Raw genomic sequence first — 22,017 nt, 5'->3', positions numbered from 1 at the left:
ACCCCGTACTCCTTCCAAATTGGTGGATAAATCATTTAAAAACGAATTGAACAACATAGGCACTAAGAGGCAGCCTTGTTTGACACCTTTGTTCATCAAAATTTCCTCGGTTAGATCACCTCCAACAGTGAGCCTAACTCAGCAAGATGTATTAGAATAAAGCTTCCTAATAAGAAACAGTAGTCTCTTCTCTATGCTGAGATCAAGCAGTTTGTCCCAAAGCTTTGATTTATGCACCTCATCAAAAGCACCCCTCAGGTCTAGGAAAGCTACATATAATTTGGTTCCTGACTTCAATGCATACTTATGGATTAGGTGGGACAAAACCAGGCAGTGATCTAGAGTTGTTCGACCTGCTCTAAAGCCTATTTCAGGGCTTTTCAAACTGGGGCATCGTGATGCGCCAGCCTGTGAGCGCTGGCCTCTGCACCCTTAAGGGGCAGGGGCAGCCTGGAGGCAGTGAGGAGGCAGCGATGTGATCCCCAGGATCGCACCACCCAGGGGGGCTGCAGGGGCTTGAGTGCACTTACATAAAGTTACACACTCTACAATAAGGCAGCAAATGCTAGAAGCATAAACATCTAGGAAACATATCAGCAATCAAATAATAAAGCTAGCTGACTATCTCAATTAATACCTATCTCTCACCTGGGTCAGTTACTCTTGTAGATCTCTTAGCTCCAGGGCTACCTATGAGGCCAGGTGCCCATGATGGACAATGGAGCTCACACGCATGCAGGATGTTGCACCCAAAACTGTGTCCAAGAAGGAAAAACCCCACACTCCCCCTGGGCACTCATTATTATACTTCTTATGCTAATAGTACTGAGGTGACTTCATACTTATTAGACTGTCCAATCAGAACCCTTGAGGAACAGAACCTTCTCAAAGTTGGCCTGGTTGCTAACCCCTCCTAGTTCTTACCCCTCCCAACTGAATATCCACAGCTGCACTCAGTCAGGCCCCTCTCCATCTGCTAAGGTGCTACACATTCCAATTGGTTGTAATTCTTGTTATCTGTCTTTCCTGGCCAGCAAAGGAGAGACAACAAATCCTTTTGTTTATTTATTCTCATTCCTGCAGCTGGGACCTGCTAGCAACTTCTCAGTTACACTGTCTTAGTTTGGTTCAGGCTTCTCATGCCAACCTAGGCCTAACATGTACTTATTCATGACAACCCCCTCCTAAACGGAGCTGATAATAGTGCAGACAAGAGGGAGAAGAAGGTGGTAAGACTGCATTTGGAGACCCTTACCCTTTCAACTGAGTTGGAGCACTGGAATGCCTCCCCCCTCAGTTCTTCCCCTTGCTTGAGTGAGACTTCGGTGTCCTTGTGACAACAGCCATCATACAAATCCTTCCCTTCATCTCGGGTCTATTTGCATGTTTAACAGCGAATGCATACCCATGCTGAACAAAGTTTCTAGATGATTATGAGGATATAGAGGTGAATGACCACCAACACAGTTGCTGTTCAGAAACATAATGCAGTGACAGCATGGGGTTGCAAGGACAAAAGTGGTTCCTAAGAGTGAAGAAGCCAGGAAAAAAATGTAGAACAAAGCCAGTTGGGGAGGGCAGTTGGAGCTAGCAGTCGCCAACTCACGAAGCCCACCTTTATGGCCACATTTCTGTACGCAGCCCTGTCATGTGGCAGACATCTTGCTTGCCACCTCTTTTAAAGGAATGTGAGGCAGTGTCTTAATGGGCAGATGACTTTCAAGTCTCAATAGTAATAGTAGATCTTGGCATAGGTATTGGAAGCTGCAACCTTGAGGGCTATTCATACATCCAAATGGAGGACATGTTGAGAATGTAGGTTGAGTAGCTCTATGGCACTGTTTGGCACAACCTGAAGCAACTGTAGGATGGCTTCAGCATGCGCTGGTTGGAATGCAGCCTGTCCTATTCCAACCAAGCACTAGGATACTGTGGGGACTAGGCAAGCATCGTCCAGCAGTGGAAGCAGGGAGCAGGTTTCCAATCAGCAGAAGGGTTAGGGTTTGCAGGACCTGGGAGAGCTCCCAGTGAAGGCAAGAGCTTTTCTGTTCAATGACATTAAACTCTGAGAGCACACACTCAGGCATGCATGTTAAACAGCTACTGTGGCATGGGAGACAATGATAGTAGACTGGAATAAGCCAGATCAAAAGCTGCGAATATGACTGTCCCTGTCCTGTCAGAAACATACAGTGCCAGACCATTCTCTTTGTGGCTATTCTCCATTCCTTTTAGCTCTTCACAGGCATACTTTTAAATTGGACTGTGTATAGTTTACATATTTGTGATCCTGTCTGTAGTCCTGGCCTTAGCAGGGACTCCTGAATGCTATGTTGATAAGAGGTATTTCTTTTTCTCTTATGGTTTCCCAGAATGGTTAACGAGAAGGTCTTGGTGGCTGAGGTGAAGGAGAAACATCAGGCCAAGAAGATGTATGACGAAGCCCGCAGGCAGGGAAAGACAGCAGCTCATGTTGGCACCAAGTAAGAAAAGAGTCCTGTCCCTAGAACTATATTTGCCCTCCTTCGGGGGTGGGGGTGTGGTAAGGGGCTTCTACTGAACCAAAGCTCAGATTTCACACCAAAGCTGAGATTTCAAAGCTCAGGTTTAACCCCACACAGCCATTTTGGGGGGGGGGGGATGAGGGGTTGGAGATTCATAGAATTGCAGGAAGTGGGTGGAGACCGCAACATTAGCAAGACTGTCAATGATTTGATGAATAAGTTTGTCCTATTTGGTTCTCGATCAAGAGACAAGTACAGAAAAGCAGGCCTTTATACATGCCTATATATATGCAAATACCTCTTGGCTAGCATGACAGGTGTCATAAGGGGTGTTATTGGCAATGTACCTCTCTTATAAGGAGGGTAGCACATGACTGAATGTTACTGTGGTCTTTGAGGGGGGGGCACAATATATCTGTGCACAGAGATGCATTGCTGTCCTTCATGGAGTCCCTGACAGTGGAGGTTAGGCCACCCCAATGTCTGTGGAAGGAAGCAGGCTTTGCTGCCACCACATTGTCTGAATGACTTCATGTTTGGGAGTGGCCAGGCATTCATCTCTGTGGAAGGAGTAAAGGTGCGTAGCTGGGAACACCACTGAATATGAGAAGGCAAGTTTTGCTTACTCTGTGTTTCTGTTGATGGGGCAGGGGCAGTTGGACCTACCCCCTCTGAACTGTATCCGAGACTGCTTACTGCATTTTCCATAGAACTCAGTGGGAACCATTAAGAACTGACTACTCCTCTGTCCATTTAGCCCTGCCCTGGGTTTGAGTTTTGTTACAGTGTAAGAGTGATGAAAGGAAAACAGGAACTAGCACTCATGTATATAATTTTGCATTTTTTAAGCACCTATGTAATTACTGTACACCATTAAAACCCTGACAGATCCTCTTTTCGGCTTCCAAACTTTAAAAATCTACAGCTTTGCAGCAAAACAAAATGGAGTGGGGAGAAGGAGGGTGAGAAGGAGTTGGCTGCCTGGTAACCTGCTATTGAGTGAAATTTCCTAGGGACCGAGAAACTGAGAAATTCAGAGTGTCCACCAGTGTGGAAGCAGGAGGCAAGGTAGCATTTGAACTGACCTATGAGGAGCTGCTGCAGCGGCACTTGGGCAAGTACCAGCACGCCATCAGCATCCGGCCCCAGCAGGTGGTGAGAAACCTCAGTGTGGAGGTGAGCATCTCCGAGCGCACAGGCATCGACTACATCCATGTATTGCCACTCCGCACGAGCCGGCTGCTGACCAACACCCTCAGAGGTACAAACATGTCCAAAGGACATTTCCAAATGGCTGCTCAGGTTTCAGGCAGGAAATGGCCTTTATGCATAATGGGATTCTTCTCCCTAGGATTTTTCTCTTGGGTGGCAACATAACCTGTTGCTCATCCTGCCCGTGCACAGGAAAGTACCAGCAACTTTGAGAGTTGTCGTGCTGGAGAGAACATCTCACAAGTGGTTATCTTTGCCTCTCAAACTGCAAGTCCTAGAATTTCTGATGCTAGCTCTGGCACCCAGGAGTATGCCCTCCAGTCTTCCTGACTCAGATAAAATGTTCTTTTCTCCCCTGTGCATGCCCCTACCTCATATGCTTGCCCTCTGCTCATGAGATCTTTCGCTTTGATATTCCAGCAAACATAAATAGGTGGGTCTGTGAACCAAAATTATGCTCATGGTTCATAATGAACAGACAAATCAAGATTTAGTGCTATCCTGTAGAACCCAAGACTTGAAGCTGGTTCACAAATGCATGTGTGTCGCCTAGATTTGCTACCCTTGATTACTTGCATCTGAATGTGTGAAAAGCATTGTGACTGAATCACTATGAAAATTCTGTCTGTGAGAGCTGTGATGGCCCCATTCACACATGTGATTTAACAGTCAATGTCTAAACCCAGCCCTTGATCCAGTAATAAATTTGGTTTTCCAACTCAGGTGATGCAGATGTGCCACCATCCACCCGGGTGGAAAAAGGAACACACTGTGCGTGGATTGCCTTCAACCCAACACCTCAAGAACAGGTGGAGTTCTCCAGCTCAGGAATCATGGGAGATTTTGTGGTGCAATATGATGTGGCCATGCCGGATGTTGCAGGCGATGTACAGGTTAGGGAAGAGGTTATTCAGTGACAATATATCTATATTTTATGTGTATTCCCAGGTACTATATTGTCTATTTCCTTATGCCAGAGCAAGCTTAATAACCAACCAGGCTGCAAGCTTAATAACCAACCAGGTCCAAAAAAACACAGCTTCTCCTTTTCACAAAATTTTCTGTCCTTCCTCCTCCATGGTGATCACTCTACACTTTGCTTCCCCCCAGATCTACAACGGTTACTTTGTTCACTACTTCGCCCCAAGGGGTCTGCCCCCTGTTCAGAAAGACATAGTGTTTGTTATTGATGTCAGTGGCTCCATGTATGGCACCAAGATGAAGCAGGTGAGTGTTATTTAGGGGATGTGGAGAAGGTGAGGAGCTTGTAAATGGCAAAGGGAAAGAGCTCTTGGTAGCCAGAATTGGAGGCAGGGATGGGGACAGTGTTGTGATTGTCCAGACTAGATGGAAGGGAACATGGGCTGTTCCTGCGTCAAGTATCTTTACATCAGCCTTTGCACCAATTTGGATGATTAAAATTGGCAAGTTTCTTCTGAGGCTGATGCTTCCTGCACAGGGTATATTCTGGAGAATTAAAGAAGTGGGAAAACAGGAGGAAGTTTCTAGTCCATGATGACCATGGAATAACTAAGGTGGGGACAGATTAAGTGGAACTGCAGGCTTAAAAAGAGCCACTTATTGCTTTGGAAAAATGTATTAAAGTTATTTAAGCAAATGATTGAAAGTACCAAATTTTGCTCTTCTTCTGTCCTCTAGACCAAGAAGGCCATGCATGTCATACTTGGTGACCTCCACCAGGATGACTACTTCAACATTGTTACTTTCTCTGATGTGGTGAATGTCTGGAAACCCAGCCAGTCCATCCAAGCAACTCCTCAGAATATCCGGCGGGCCAAAGACTACGTTAGCAAGATGGATGCTGACGGATGTGAGTACTAACTGGGATGGCTGCTGTGATGATGGAGTCAGTGATGAGAACAGCCATTGGCCAGTGAGAAAGCAAAACGAGAGCATTTTTCCCACAAGTCTCCATCCTTGCAAGGAGCTGACAGCACTTGAGCTCTCCCTTTCTAGAGGAGGCATAGGAATGCTGTTTCATAGTCCCCTGATTCTATGCATTCCATCTCAACTTTACATTTTCCTGGGAGTTCATCAGGAGTCCTATCTGATTATTTCCTCTGACCTTCTGCTCCCCAGGGACTGACATCAATGCAGCTCTGCTTGCAGCTGCCTCGATTTTCAACCAGAGCTCCACACTGGCAGGAAAGATCACGAGCGAACAGAGAATCCCACTGATCATCTTCTTGACAGATGGTGAACCCACCTCAGGAGTAACAGTCGGCAGCCGCATCTTGTCCAATGCCCAGCAGGCCTTGAAGGGCACCATCTCTCTTTTTGGTTTGGCCTTTGGTGATGATGCTGACTATGGGCTGTTGAGGCGGCTCTCGCTAGAGAACCGAGGGGTGGCCCGGCGTATATATGAAGACGCTGATGCCACTTTACAGCTCAAGGGTTTCTATGATGAGATTGCCAGCCCCTTGCTGTATGATGTGGAGCTGGCCTACCTGGATGGTGTGGCCCAAGACCTCACCCAGAACCTCTTCCCCAATTACTTCCAGGGCTCTGAGCTGGTTGTCGCTGGGCGAGTGAAGCCGGGGGTAGCGGAGCTGCGGGTCCGCACCACGGGACACAGCCAAGAGGGACCACTGAGCCTGGAGAATGACATCTCAACCAACGCCACTGAAGCACCTCCCTTTGGTTGTTCTGGGGATGTCAGCAAGATTGGCCACTTTGTGCAGAGGCTCTGGGCCTACTTCACCATCCAGGACCTGCTGCAGGCTCGATTCCGGGCCAATGATACAGCCACCCGACGCCTGTTGACTGAAAAGGCAACCAACCTGTCCCTCAAGTACAATTTTGTCACACCTGTCACCTCCCTCATAGTAGTGAGACCAGAAATGGACAGCGAGAAGGGGTGGCCTATGAGGGCGACCACCATCCCTCCTGGTGTGACCAGGGCACTTAAGACCACCCCTGCCTTGACAACTTCGTCATGGTTCTCTAAAGCGGCCAGAACTACTCCTCTGTTCACAGCCACCAGTGATCCTGTGGTCACCAAAGTCCTCAAGAGAACAGTGGGAACAGGTGCTGCTGCCACTTCGCTGATTCCAGCGGTAACATCTGGAATCACCAAAGCACCCAAAGCCACTCCACTGGCTGCTGCTGTGACTACCAACATGATGACCTACCCCACTCTTCCTGGGCTTACTGCCCCCAGCCGCCTCCAAACAGCCAAAGTTGCACCTGTCCCAGGAGTTACTACCATATCTCTGACTCCTGCTGTAACACGTGGTTTCAGTAAACAACCCAGAGCCACAGCATCATCCCTCAGACCAACCAGGTCACCTATTAAACCCCAGAAACCCAGCACCACCAGAGCTGCAAATCTCAAGGTGACTGTTCAGCCACACTCAGCTCTGGAGACCAGAGGAACAGCCATTGCTAAGATCCTGGCAGGGAGTGCCAGCACAAGGCTCATAGCACCTACTGCAGTGCACCCACCTGGCAGTGCAAAGGCACTTGGCGGTAACTCCAGTACCAGGGGGCAACCTGAGACAACAGCACAGCCAGTCACTAAGCAGCAACTGCCAACAAACCTGCAGGCAAGCACTGTCAGGGTGGAGATTGGGAATGTCTCCTGGAGTAAGACCATTCCTGAGGATGAGGCAGCTGTGGAGCTACACACTGAAAAGCCCCCACACACTAGCAGTGTCTCTTGGCGCACAGAACCGGGAGTGACGTCCCTGGTCCCTCATACAGCAGAGCTTGAGGGCATCAACAAGAAACCTAGCACCACAACTGCCTCCGACATCAGCCTCCTCCTCCTGCCTGGGGAGTCTGAGTTACGCTCAGCTACAGACCTGGACATGGAATATGTGGAGTCGTTGAACCCACCAGCTGTGTATAGTTTCATTACCACCAGTAGACATCCAGGTAGGTGAAAGGAACCAGGGCTGGCTCTGCAATTTTGTGGGTCTGCCAAAGATCTGCAGCCCAATTCTAGCCTGCCCACCCACACACACTTGCACAGAGCAAGAGAGTGGCCCTCACATTGCTTCCATGATTCTTAATCTGCCCCCCCTGCTGCTGGTCTCCCAAATACCAGAAGAACAAGGAGAATAGGTTGGGTTCTTCCTAGATAAGGAATTTCACTGTGAATAACCATGGGCCCTAACAAGTTTCAGATGCTTGTACTAGCCATCTTAGGAGCCTACCCAGTGCTCCTTTTTCTTTCTGGCTGCTGGAGTCTGTCTGCCCCAGCTTCATCTCTGCTCCAGCCCCACCTTCTCACATCCATGGTCTATTTATTCTACCCATTCCTTCTCCCAGCCTGTGTTTCCTTCACCCCCAGGCCTTTCAGTTTCTCAACTTTTATTATCTTGCTACATTATATTTGCCATGTCATGGTCTTTTGCCATGTCATTCCCAAATCATTCAGCTTCTCAACTTTGTGTCTCCTTCTTAGGTAGCCTGGATTATGAAGACTATACAGGTAATTCTGCCGTTGCAACTACTCATTCTGAAATGTGATGGCTTGTGAAGTCATGCTTTTCCTGTGCTACAGGAGGTTCCCAGATTTCAGTCTCTCATTGTCCCAATCTTGCAGCCATGGGGTTGGTTTTGAGATTTTGAAGGGAAAGATGCTCTAAGCAATGAAGCTGATGTGTCTCAGTGCTGAGGTGAATTGCATGATGGTGTAGCTTTCCTGCCAAATGTGTCCATCAACGAGCTCCTCTGAAAACAAACTTTCCTTTGCAGGTGGCTTAGAAGAAATGGACATTGATTCAGGTACATCCCTTCATGTTAGGTGCATAAGGGGAGTAGGGTTGGCAACCAGCACCAGTTATACAGTTTTTGTTGGGCAGAATTGATGTCGGACACATCAGTAAATGCTAGATCTGGCCAGGCTTTCCCCCTGCCCTCTCCAATTCCAGTAACAGCAGGTTCCATCTTGGCTCACCTCAACCTCCTAGATCAGTGTTTCTCAAACTGTGGGTTGGGACCCACTAGGTGGGTCATGAGCCAATTTCAGGTGGGTTCCCATTCATTTCTATATTTTATTGTTAATATATTAGATGATGCATTTGACTGCATTTTGGGAGATGTTCCAGACCTGTACTTTTAACAAGCTACTATGTATATTCTTTTAACAATGGTAGTCAATAGGACTTATTCCTGGGTAAGTGTGGGTAGGATTGCAGCCTAGGTTTGTGAAAAATGTCCCTGCTTGATATCACTTCTGGTCATGACCTCACTTCTGGTGGGTCCCGACAGATTCTCATTCTTAAAAGTGGGTCCCGGTGCTAAATGTGTGAGAACCACTGTCCTAGTTCTTTTCCCAGCTCTGCCTCTGGGAATGTCACATTCTTCTATGGCTCTACCTGGTTTGTGTGTGCAAGTACTCTCAAAAGTTAGCATCGCTAAGGGAGAAGGAGTGTGTATCATTCCCAATTTCTCATGTCAAACTTCTCTCCAGTGGGGTAGTGACAGGTAAGCCAAGAAGATTGCCTGGAAGGACCTAGTGGATCTAACACAGCTTCTTCCCTCACTCTTTTCAGAGCAGCTAGGAGGTTCCTCCAACACTGGCTTCTTCACATTCTCCTCCTGGGGTAAGTCATGAAGAATTCCCTTCCTACCTTCCCCTTTGTTGAATTTCAACTTAACATACAGCCTTGTTTTTTTTCATGGCAGTGGATGGAGACCCTCACTTTGTAGTAAGGTTGCCACGTTCCCTTGGGAACCTATGCTTCACCTTAGATGGACACTCAGGAGATATCCTGCGCTTAGTGAGAGACCCAACCACAGGTAAGAGCATGTATGGCCTGGACTTGGGCCTCTTCCATGCTATCCCAAGGAGCAAGGTAGGCTGAGTTGCCATATGCTTTCAAAAAGTTTGGCATCCCAAACCATGTGCCTCTGAACATATGTAGAGTTCCTTTCCATTTTGAGAAGAATTGGAATCAAACCATTATTTTAAGTTCATTGTGCCTCAGAGCAATAAAGAGTTTATTTCCTATGTGACAAAAGAAGCATCAGAAATTAACAAATGTAAAGACAGAGTGCACCTGTGCACAGGCAGAGTTCCTTTGATGTGAAGGGTGTGTTTTTTGTTTTATCCTATACACAAGGAAATGCCAACTAAAATATCTAAAACACATTTTTTACCCTGATTTTTGTACCTTCTTGTTCTGGCATTGAACAGGAAAAAAAGATCTGGACTTGTCAGTAGTATTTTTGGCAATTGAAAATTGTGGGAGTAGGAAGAGATGCAATTTGGTCTGAAGGGTTAGAGCAGAGTGACTTTAAACCAGGATGCCTAGGTTCCCCCTCTCTCAAGGTGGAAAGACTGCTTTCTTACGAGCTGTTGCCTTCTTTTGCTTCCAGGTTTGTCAGTTAATGGGCACTTAATGGGTGCCCCTTTAAGGCCAGGCCATGAGGAGCGTTCTCGCACTTACTTTGATGCCATCACCATGGTAATAGAACATTCACAGGCAAGCTATGTGGTAAATGTGACACGGGAGGCTGTGATGCTGCATGGTGAAAGTGTGCTGGTGCTCCCCTTCACCCAGAGGGCGACAGTCAGCAAGCCCCAGCTGGCAATATCTGTGTGGCCCCAGGCCAACATCACTGTGTGGATTGGGCACAATGTGGAGTTCCTTGTCCTGTTACATCGCTACAGTCACCCCACTGCCCTGCAGCTGGACCATCTTGGCTTCTACGTGGTGAATGGCAAGGGGCTGTCATCTGCAGCACATGGCTTGTTAGGTGAGCAGCTCTGCCTACAAATATGACTGCAGGGGGGCACCTGAGACCCTTCCTTGCCCCACTAGTTTGTCCCATTCCTGTTTTCCCTGAGGCCATGAGTTTGAGGGCATCACTGCCGTATTTCAGCCCACAAGGGATTATTCCTCAGGAGCACCCTAGTTAGGCTGTATTAAAACAAAGGGCAGGAAATGGCCAAAGGGGAATGCATTGGATCTCTAAACAGACACTAAATCAAGAGATGGCTCCTAAATGCTACTGGATAAATGCTACTGGATAAGCAACCAGTCACCACTATCTAATTCACTGCCATGGCCACGGGAAATGCTGTGTATTCCAATGTCCACTATAGCCTCACACAGCATTATTTTCCTAATAAACAGTTAAATCAATCAACCTATGCAACAGCCATGGACACTAAAGGAACTTGTGTGCGAGAGATACCATTAGACCCTGTGGTGATAACATTACTGTTATTAGGAAATATTAGAATCCCAACAAAATACTGCTGTCTTTTTGCAGTTTGACCTTGGTTATACCTGGGAGGGTCCTTAAACCTTTCTACACATTTTCTTTCTGAAATTTCTCTCTGCTATTGCTCTGAAGTGAGTCTGCCTGGGGCACCTGCTCACAGCAGCATATCCCAGCTTGACCCCTAACATTTTGCCTCCTCCAACTCCACTCAGATCAGCAGTAACTGTTCTTTTAGTCTCTCATAAAGAACCCCAGGATTTATCTGACAAACAGAAAAGAGGGGCTTTCCTAGTGCATGATACCATTAGCACTGAGCAAGCCAGAATAATACAGGCAAAGCTGTAGAAAGCAAATCTATCCTGGCCACATGCAGGATCAAGGGCAGGTTTAACTTAATGTCACATCATTTTCATTCTGCACTTGCCATTCTCTTGTTTATGGATATACATATCACATGCAACAGTTTGTTGCTGAAGTCGATTTATTCTTCCACAGGCCAGTTCCAGAATGGTGACATCAGGCTTTCCCCAGACCCATCCAAAGGGGAGGAGGCAGCCTGGCTGCAGAGGGGCATTGGCAAGGTGCCTGTCATCAGTGTCACCAAAGTCCTGAAGGACTCGTCTGAGAGAGCACATGAGGCACAGTGCTGGCTGGTGAAATGCAAGGATGTGGAGGACCTCCTGGGGGGCCCCTACAGCTCCTACCTAGCCTCCCATCTGGTAGAGATGTGAGTGGATCCCCTTCTCTTGTTCATGGTAACAGACTGAAGTAGCTGGGCTGGAAAGCTACAGGATACCCAACACAGTCCTATTGCCTTACTTCCCCAACTCAGCCTTTCCTCTGAGGATGAGTAGGAGAGATTCTGAGCTCCCTTTCAGAACCTTTGTAGTAAGTTCTGGGGAGTGGAAACAGGCTACACTACAAGACAGCTGTTTAACCTCTCTCCCATTGCAGACACATCTTAAAATAACTTATTTCCCCAATCTATTGTTTGTTGACTTAACAGAGACTAGGTACTAGGTTATTAAATTAAACAGCAAGATGGGTAGGATGGTGTGTTGGTTGGTCACAGATTGAAGGATGTGCATGCCTTTTCCGTGTTCGTGGTTTAGTTAAGCAACATTAAGACAAAGGTTAAGGTTTGTACAATTTCAATTTGAGCTTTGACAACAAAAGCAAAGCCAAATAGGGCTAACAGCTCTTATTCTGTTTTAAAGGCTGTATGAAAATGGGAAGCTTTTAAGGTAGACTTCCCCTGTAACTACAGCTGTAACGTAAAGAAAACAAGACTAGGAAATAGAGAGCTAAGATCTAAAAATAGTGCTTCCCAAACTCTTGGTAACAGTGACACTTCTTTTCTTGAATTAGAGGTACTTGTCCCTTAACAGCTGTGAAGATTTTGTTTCCCAGTGTGTAAGAGAGGCTCCATGCCCCATGTTTCAGCATGTATATTCAGACTGGAAGGAGACGTGGCCAGAGCAGCAACTCATGCAGGCCCCCCAACAGGGAGTCTCTCCAGAGAGCAGGGAATTCTGCAGTATTTCTGAAGCACATATAATTAAGAACATAAGAACAGCCCCACTGGATCAGGCCATAGGCCCATCTAGTCCAGCTTCCTGTATCTCACAGCAGCCCACCAAATGCCCCAGGGAGCACACCAGATAACAAGAGACCTCATCCTGGTGCCCTCCCCTGCATCTGGCATTCTGACATAACCCATTTCTAAAATCAGGCTTGTACCCCGTAATGGATTTTTCCTCCAGAAACTTGTCCAATCCCCTTTTAAAGGCGTCTAGGCTAGACTCCAGCACCACATCCTGTGGCAAGGAGTTCCACAGACCGACCACACGCTGAGTAAAGAAATATTTTCTTTTGTCTGTCCTAACCCGCCCAACACTCAATTTTAGTGGATGTCCCCTGGTTCTGGTATTATGTGAGAGTGTAAAGAGCATCTCCCTATCCACAATGTCCATCCCCTGCATAATTTTGTATGTCTCAATCATGTCCCCCCTCAGGCGTCTCTTTTCTAGGCTGAAGAGGCCCAAACGCTGTAGCCTTTCCTCATAAGGAAAGTGCCCCAGCCCCGTAATCATCTTAGTCGCTCTCTTTTGCACCTTTTCCATTTCCACTATGTCTTTTTTGAGATGCGGCGACCAGAACTGGACACAATACTCCAGGTGTGGCCTTACCATAGATTTGTACAACGGCATTATAATATTAGCCGTTTTGTTCTCAATACCCTTCCTAATGATCCCAAGCATAGAATTGGCCTTCTTCACTGCCGCCGCACATTGGGTCGACACTTTCATCGACCTGTCCACCACCACCCCAAGATCTCTCTCCTGATCTGTCACAGACAGCTCAGAACCCATCAGCCCATATCAGGGGTGCCCAAACCCTGGCCCTGGGGCCACTTGTGGCCCTCGAGGCCTCCCAGTGCGGCCCTCAGGGAGCCCCCAGTCTCCAATGAGCCTCTGGCCCTCTGGAGATTTGTTGGAGCCCACACTGGCCCGACACAACTGCTCTCAGCATGAGAGCAACTGTTTGACCTCTTGCGTGAGCTGTGGAATGAGGGCTTCCTCCACTGCTTGCTGTTTCATGTCTGTTATGCAGTAGCAGCAGCAAAGGGAAGGCCAGCCTTGCTTTGTGCAAGGCCTTTTATGGGTCTTGAGCTATTGCAAGACCTTCATTCATTCATATAAGTTCATCTTTAATATATTCATTTATGTAAACTTATGTAAATTTATTCAAATTTTAAATGTAAAGGAATTATTTCTTCCCCTGGCCCCTGATACAGTGTCAGAGAGACGATGTGGCCCTCCTGCCAAAAACTTTGGACACCCCTGGCCTATAGCTAAAGTTTTGATTTTTTGCCCCAATGTGCATGACTTTACACTTACTGACATTGAAGCGCATCTGCCATTTTGCTGCCCATTCTGCCAGTCTGGAGAGATCTTTCTGGAGCTCCTCACAATCACTTCTGGTCTTCACCACTCAGAAAAGTTTGGTGTCATCTGCAAACTTAGCCACCTCACTGCTCAACCCTGTCTCCAGGTCATTTATGAAGAGGTTGAAAAGCACCGGTCCCAGGACAGATCCTTTTTTTAGGTACTTCAGTCACTTTTAGGTACTTCACTTTTAGGTACTTCAGTCACTTTTTTAGGTACTTCAGTCACTCACTAGGCAACTGAAACAGCTGATGGAAGGACTCTATCTATGGTACGGTTGTCATTGATATTTGAACTGCATCAGGTTCTACTTGTATATGCCACACCTTGCAGACTAAAAGAGGAGCATATTTGGAAGTGTTCAACCAGTGTACCTGTTCCCTGCAGTCCTGGCTATTTGCATGCTCTAGCCCACTGGTTCCCAACCCGTGGTCCACCAGACTCTGAGAAGTGGTCCGTGAGGTCTCAGAAAAAAAAAATAAATTAAATCACCTTTGATCACTTCCAGTGTCTTGCAGTGCAAGCAATCGCCCATGGACCACCAAAGAGGGCAGAGAATGGATTGCCCACAGCCACAATATTTAAAGTGTCAGCTGTGGCTGTGGGGAGGCCATTCTCCATCCTCTCTGACATTCCATGGGGGAGCACTTGTTAAATGGACCACCAGAGCGAGGATGAGCACCAGACTCTCCACAGCCACAAGTGGTCCATGACAGTTCCAATTTTTGTCTCAGTGGTCTGCGGACTGCTAAAGGTTGGGAGCCACTGCTCTAGCAGAAGAATCAGGAGTCATCACAGGGTGTTCTGTCTAGCCTGAGAAAGGAAGTGAACTTCATGTATAGTTTTTCACTAACACACCAAACTAGAAGCAGAGACTATTCCAGTGTGACCACTGCTTAGTAGGGCAGTAGAATCAGTAAAGCCATGCCAGTAATTAAGTAGCAATAATCTTGTTGCTGTAGGGAGGACAGGTTTGAAAGGCTCTCTGCACCTACACATTTTTTGAGTAGATCCCCAGAGTCCCAGAAATGTCAGCTATGGCTCTTATGTGAGAGTAGATAGGCAACATTCTAGTCATGCTAACATTACACAGGCCAACACACATTTTGCTTTCTTAAATGTTACACCAATTCCTGGGTATATTTGGGGTACTGATTCCAAAAATGGCATCTGTTTTACCCTATCATGTCTAGTTTTGGAGATATAGTATAGCCTCATTAGTGAATGGTTCAAGCAGCTTTCTCATGAGGAAGCCTACACCATGACTGCCTCATGAGGAAGCTGCTTGAACCATTCACTGAGGCTATACTAGATCTCCAAAACTAGACATGATAGGGCAAAACAGATGCCATTTTTGGAATCAGCACCCCAAATTCATATCAAACCACCATAGAGTTTGGGGAAAACTTTTCTGACCCTCAATTTTGTAGGCCTGTTTTATAGAGCCCTGTTGCCTACAGTAGAAGGCCTGATGTTTCCCAGTGATATATTAGATAGTACTTTTATTTATTGTAGTTACCTACAGCAAAGTTGTCACTAAATATTTCAGCTGAGGGCCTCTTTCCTTTCCACAGCAGCTTGAGTCCAGCTTTGCCTATTATCTGTTGTCCTGCAGCACCAGGACATAGTGCTCTCCATGTGTGTCTTGTATTCTTTGCAATACATACAATAAAATGACAATTGCTACTAGGAGGTCCTGCCTTTTTAAGGCACCTTGTGGAATTAGCCTAACAGGCTTCTAACCAAGTGTCTGCAACTACAAGCAAGATGGTGACTGAAAGTAGAAGTATCTACTTTCTTTTGACAGCCATCTGGTGCAGTTTCAGGAGCTTGATATTAGGCAGGTTGTGCAACATGAACTTACCACATGTACTAGGCCCATAAAGTGAGAAAATGGTGGGGAAAGCCAGAGAAAGCAAAATCGCTATAGTTTGTATGTAGGGTCTGTGAGTGGAAGCCAAAAAAGATCCTTTTGTGAAAGACATCAGGGTTGAGAAGTATATTTTTTAAAAAATTGACACTTTATAGTTTGTAGAAATGTGTTGCCTCTGCTTCTAAATCTATGTTTTTTGACCTTGAGAACATGATTTTCACATCAATGTGCCTCCTGAAGTACCCTTAAATGAAGTACCCTTAGCTATGGAACCCCATGTGCATTGTGGAAGATTGTAGGTATAGACATACAGAAGGCTGCCCTACCCACTCTGGAGGAAGGACTGGTGAAAAGGCACAGACATACATAATCTGAAATTGTGGGTTTTTCAGAGACAAGCCAAAAGGCTTTCAACTCCTTCTCTCTCACGCATATAAGAGGAAGGGGAGGTGGTTGCCCCTCTTCCAACTTGTTTACAGAACACTAAACCATGGCTTATTGTCACACTGTTGAGTTCTCCCTGCCTGCACAGAGTCTTTTCTTCTTGGGGGACTAGAATTAGATTTAGACAAGTTATTATTAACAAGTCCCATAACAGAAGCCACACTAAACCAACCAAGGTTTTTATTCTAATCCTGAATATATAAAAATGTCTCATCCTCATTTGATTTGTTTTTAAACACACATTTCTACAGAGATGCCTAAAAAATAGAATTCAAACATTTACACAAAGCCTGCTGGAGTCTGGCATAAAAATATGGTACACAGCCATAGAAATGAGCTGTGGGCGACAGAATAGAAATGCCTTTTAAGTTCTTGCTTAGGGGGCCTGGTGCCCTCCCAGCCACATGACTAACCTACAGTGGCTGTAGGTAAAAGGGAGGGGGGAGTAAGACAAGACTGCTTTATACCAAAAATGCAAAATAGGCTCAACGGGGGGGGGGGGAGGTTAACAGGAAATATTTGCAACTGGAACAACGATAGAAGCCATACTGGAAACCCTCCACTCATTGGAGGAAGCCTGCTATATCCATCACAGGTCCAACCCTGCAGTCAGCAGCCCCATGTAATGTATCTGGTGTTGGTCTGCACCACTTCTGAATGCAAGAGGGAACTGGGTGCCAAATTCTTCCCAGATTAAAAAACAAACTCCCTACTCATACACAACTGGCCAGTCAGGGAGAAGATGCTACCCTAGTACTCTCCCTGACATGCTAATGTTAAGTGTGCAGGGAGAAATTTTCTCTGAGGGGAGACACTGGAAAGCTAGATTCCCCTACCTAAAGAGTGAAGCGGGGTAGTTCAGAAACAGATCAATCTTGTGAAGCTGCCAATGTTGTGTTTTGTGGCTTGGGATGTTACCCCCTTAAGGAGGGTAGTGACTTAACCCGAGGCCTGTAGGCACCATTAGTACTGTACTTCTGGGTTTTGCTGCCACCGCACGCATGCAAGTTTTAAAAACCCTCTTTATTCACATGTATGTGGCAGCGGCAGCAGTGAAATCCAGAAGTGCCACAGTAACAGCACCTACAGGTCCCTGGTCAGGTTGCTACCCTCCTTAAAGTGGAGGGTCCCAACTGGGAGGGTCCCAACTGAAAACATGCTCAGCTGCCCTAGGGGGTTGTGACCCCCAGGTTGAGAAACACTGGTCTATAAGCTTCACACCACCTAACTTAAGGGTACTCAACACTAGCTTCCTTCCTCCTGCAAGTTGTTGAGAAACAGCACATGGAATACACCTCTGTATTTTCCAAAAGGTATTTTCTCTCTTGCCTTCTTGGAGTCTGCCAAGTTGGTGGGTGACTCTCTGTGCTACGGGGTACAGCACAACTCCCCCTTTAAAAAATCCTTGTTTGGAAGCAGTTGCAGTACCTTGGATTTTGAGGGATCCCTCTACAAGACTGGAAAGGAAGCAGAAAGTGCTTGAGCAGTTGCTTCCTGCTGGGAAAAACCAAAACTCCCCACCTCCCAACAAGCCCTTTGACACACTCGGGCCCATGTGTAGCAGCCAAACTACAAAGGGGGCTTGCAGCTATTGAGGAAAAAAAAAAAGACTAACTAATGTCCCCACATGTGATTTGGCAGAGGGAAGGGAGGATGCTCCAGAGATAGTAGCCCCAGAACAAAAGGAAGTGCCATGAGTCGAGGTAGGGATAGAGCTCGATGGTAGGGGTGGGCACTGTGAAACTCTCTGCTTCTTGCATTGTCTGCCTTCTCCAGGGGAAGCTGGTGAAGCAGCTCATAAGTTCCATATCAGAGCAACTGCCAATCTAGTTCCAGGCTTCCTGCAGCAGGGGCAGCTCAATCCTGGCTCTGATCCACATGATGGAGGGAGAGGTAGCTCACATCACATTGTCCTGGAGGCTTCAAGAACACTGGTGGGGCAGTGCACTTCCAAATTTGTCTCTGCACCCTGCCTGTATCCTCTGTTGCCCAAAAGGCGTGAGGTCTGGAGCTGACCTGGGAACAGCATTCAGAGCAGCAGCTTGCCATTGCGATGAATCTTCAGGATACGTCCAAGTCGCTGTTTGGCTGTTGCTAACCCCTTCTTGGGGCGTTTGCCTGGAGAAAAACAGGGAGGGGGAATTGGAAAGTCAGAAAGAAGGCCAAATTTATAAAACCCATTTATACAAGGTACTGTATTTTCCTGGGGGAGCAGTCTCTCCCTACACAGACAAGGGATTTCAAGGATTTCTGCCCACAGCCCAAGACATTTTAATGCCTGAGTTGGAAAAACTACATAACATCACCCACTCTGATTAATATGGGGCACAGTCACACTGGAGAGGTGTTCTATGCAACCATAACCGAAATGAACGACTGTGCTCTTAGACAACTTCAGTTTGTTTCAAGGGAGCATATGTGGGATACCTTGCCAGAGGATTCTGCTAACAATGGGTCTGATGTGCCAGTCTCCCTCAGCTTCATGGGACAGGCCACTTTACTGACTGTTTAATCCATTTTTGCCCAGTCCACAGGTGCACAAATTTGGTTACTGTTGGGTATGTGCAACACTGGGCAGAAATGGCTTAAAGGAATACTGTGTTTCTTTTGTGTGGAGTTTTGAATGCCATTCAGCAGTGTGTTTAACATAATCATGCATCCCTGAAGCAGTGAGTCAACACCACTTGACCTTGCCAGGGCATGACCCAATAGGATTCAACTTCCAACTTTCTTAATAATGTGTAGTGTTCACTGCAGGGCATTCAAAATGCTTCACTTACATTATCCTAATAATCATTAAAATCACCCCTGTAAGGTAGATTAGCATTATCCAAAGAAGGGCTCAGATCAAGAGAACAGGGGCTGGTTAAAGGGTCCCCCTACCACCTCCATAGCAGAGGAGCAACATGAACCTGGAACTCTGAAGCGCACAGTCCAGTTTCTTCATCACTATGCTATCTTACTTCATTCAGAATTTTTTCCCCACAATAACTGGCAATGCAGACAGGTCTGGTGACACTACATGCATAGAGTGGACAGATGGAAAGAAAGTCAGGCTTTCACCACCTTTGGATACAATTCCTGCAGCAGAGCTGAGATTCATAACAGTCTCCCAGGTTGTCATCTAGTCTACTTCTGAGATGCTACTCTCCCAAACTTCACGCCTGCTAGCTTACCCTGTGCTGTTTGGGGACCTGGTGAGCCAGCTGAAGGGCGCCGCTGGGACAAAAAGACACCAGGTGCCATGGGTGTGGAGCCCCGGTTCATCTGTGCCATTCCAAAGATGTTGGGCCGGGCAGTGTATTCATGGTCCACCAAACTGCCAGCAAACTGCTCCTGTTTGGGTTCAGGGACAGGAGGGGTGGGCACTGGAACCACCACAGGATCTGGATCCTGTTGCGGCAGCAGGTCTGGTTCCTCTTCTTCAACTGGTTCTGGTTCTGGTTCTGGTTCTGGTTCTGGCTCCAGCTCCAGTTCTGGTTCTGGGCTGGGTGCTTTTGGAGATGGTGGCTTCTTTTTCATAACAAGCTTTCGTCGCTGCAATTTCTGGTTCTCCTTAAAGATAGAGAGATCAATGATGGTATCCCTTCTCTAAAACTGGAGGTATAACAACTGCTGGCCCTTCACAGGCTTGGAGAGGCCCTGCTTAGAGAGATCACCTCTTGGCCCAGTATCAGAATGTACCTGCAGCTGAGCACAAAATCTAGGAACATGGCTGAATCACAGGAGCATTTTGATGGAAAGCTGTATGCTTAATTCACACAATTGGATTTGTCTGCATCTGTGTGTGTCTGCACACCAGCAAAGACAAGAAGTGAAAGTTGGCAGATATTACTGAATAGATAGGAACTCAATACTCATATTCAAGATGGTCTGTATCTGCTTTTGCTCACTGAAGTGATCAGTTAGCTGTAGTCCAATACTGATAAAATACTGGATATATTTGATCATAAAACATAATTGCTAAAGTATCAATTAAAAATTAAAATGCAGACAACAGTACATTGCATAGATTATGTTGCAAAATTGCTTTGCGTGCTTCTGACAGAAAAGCAATTCATACATTGACCTGTATTGCCAGGGTCAGTACTGAGATTTCCCTGGTAGTGGAATGAGAAGGCTGCCCTCAAGAGGATCCAGGACCACTGTGTCTGTGCCCAAAATCCCCTTTCTCAGAAGCAGGTCTCCCATTACCTGCTGAGCCAGTTTGGCTGCTGCAGCTGCCAGGCCAGTCTCGACAGAGGCCACTCTGGTCCCCTCACGCACAGGACGGTTTTGCTTGGGCAGTGTTGGAGTTACCCGAGCTGCCAGGAGGAAAAGAAAAGAAATGAGACAGCATCAGGGACTCTGCTTGCTCCCGAGGTTCATAAAGGAGCTGTTTCAAAAACAGTAAAACTATGTTACTATCTGCTTGCCAATTCCTGAACAAGAACAGCAAAAGTATCCCACTTTTAAGATAGGTTGTTCTCTGTCAGAATTTCTGTGCAGTGAAGGCACAGTCTACAGCGGGGGTGTCAAACTCGTTTCATACCAAGGGCCAAACAGTATTCAAGATGCCTGCTGAGGGCCGGAAGTGATGACGTTAGGCAGAAAGTGATGTCATTATTCAAGATATGGGAGAGCCAATTTTCATGTGGGCTGCCCTTATAGCAGTAACATCTTAGCACTGCTCAGCTGCTGAGAGCCTGAGAACTGAATAAAAAGCTTCTGCAGGCCGCATCTGGCCCCCAGGTCTTATGTTTGACACCCCTGGTCTACAGCTTCCAGCCAGCAAAAAGATATCTATGAAGCAAATAGCTTTAATTACTTAACCAAGCTATGCAAACCACACAACACTGAATTCCTCTCTCCTGGCCCCCTCTGCGTTCCAAGACTCTGCAGAACTACAGAGAATCCTATTGAACAGACTGTATTGGCACAGGGGATGGGAATGCTAACAGACTTGTGCCCTCTTCACTTAATTTTTTTTTTTAAAAAGATACATATCTTTTGGTATGTACCAAGAAAAACAGCATTTTGCAATCTGCATACACTATGCAAATTATATGGTTTATCATACCTGTTTTGCATAACATTCTGCTATTGCTAGTTACAAGGAGGGTCAAGAATCTTGGGGAGGGGGTTAGGATTTCAATTTCCTACCAACCACTAGGAAGTCTTATTAAGGAACTCTACTGGCTTCTGAGATTTTGGATTCTGAGAACTGGAATTCTAAGTTTTTTTTCTGCAAAGTTGCAGAAGGTACACATTTCTGTTTATAGATTTTTACCCTTGGGACTCCAGGGAGCATCGTCTGTGCATTTCTTCTTCTTTGGTAGAGACTTCAAAGCTGGGTCATCTTCATCAGATTCCAAGGAAGGGTAAACTATGGAGAGAGGCAAACAGCTGGAACTAAATTTTATACAGATTCTTCAATTCCAAAATCCAAGAGTGGAGACTCGGCTCCACTTTCATGGCCAAAAAAACAAAAACAAAAAAGTAACATATGAATTGTCAAGGAGTCAAACTGTGGCACTGTCCACATCTTCTAAAGCAGTGGCCTCCAAATCGCAGACCATTGCGTTCTGGAAAAGTCATCCCTGTGCAGCACTTTCATTCCATGCCGCAGCCTCTTATCTTTCAAGCCAATCTCCTCAGAAACTTGCACCAGGCAGCTGCTTCCACTGCCCATTGCCCCAGAAGGTTCTGCAGCCCAATTTCCAGGCAGAAATGGCTGCCCAGTGCACATTTCTGAAACAATCAGCTTGAAAGAGGTTGTGACATGGAATGGAAAGCACTGTGCAGAACTGCTTTTTCAGAATGCAAGATCCAGCCTGTGGGCCATGTTTTGGAGTCT

The 22,017-nt window shown here is 46.5% G+C and overlaps 2 protein-coding genes across 6 annotated transcripts in view; one reads left to right on the top strand and one right to left on the bottom strand.

The window, feature by feature from the left end:
• Positions 1-11,647, top strand: part of ITIH6 (inter-alpha-trypsin inhibitor heavy chain family member 6) — a 32,847-nt gene extending 21,200 nt beyond the window's left edge. The window contains 12 exon segments of the mRNA XM_066612708.1: positions 2,373-2,483; positions 3,518-3,765; positions 4,440-4,609; positions 4,827-4,943; positions 5,376-5,547; positions 5,817-7,613; positions 8,146-8,172; positions 8,306-8,343; positions 9,241-9,289; positions 9,372-9,485; positions 10,065-10,445; positions 11,412-11,647. Of these exon segments, the coding sequence (XP_066468805.1) occupies positions 2,373-2,483; positions 3,518-3,765; positions 4,440-4,609; positions 4,827-4,943; positions 5,376-5,547; positions 5,817-7,613; positions 8,146-8,172; positions 8,306-8,343; positions 9,241-9,289; positions 9,372-9,485; positions 10,065-10,445; positions 11,412-11,647 (3,460 nt within the window).
• Positions 11,648-17,315: 5,668 nt separating this feature from the next.
• The window catches only part of PHF8 (PHD finger protein 8), a 28,028-nt gene continuing 23,326 nt past the window's right edge, over positions 17,316-22,017 (bottom strand). For all 5 annotated transcript variants that reach the window (XM_066618573.1, XM_066618575.1, XM_066618576.1 and 2 more), the window contains 4 exons: positions 21,451-21,546; positions 20,376-20,485; positions 19,358-19,736; positions 17,316-18,299 (listed from right to left, as the gene is read on the bottom strand). In XM_066618573.1, the coding sequence (XP_066474670.1) occupies positions 18,211-18,299; positions 19,358-19,736; positions 20,376-20,485; positions 21,451-21,546 (674 nt within the window). In that variant the 3' untranslated portion in view covers positions 17,316-18,210. The remainder of the gene's footprint in view (positions 18,300-19,357; positions 19,737-20,375; positions 20,486-21,450; positions 21,547-22,017) is intronic.

The sequence above is a fragment of the Tiliqua scincoides genome, chromosome 2 (genome assembly GCF_035046505.1).
Source record: "Tiliqua scincoides isolate rTilSci1 chromosome 2, rTilSci1.hap2, whole genome shotgun sequence".
Taxonomy (NCBI): Eukaryota; Metazoa; Chordata; class Lepidosauria; order Squamata; family Scincidae; genus Tiliqua; species Tiliqua scincoides.
The sequence above is the reverse complement of the archived record's forward strand: the minus strand, read 5'-3'. Positions and strand labels throughout refer to the sequence as shown.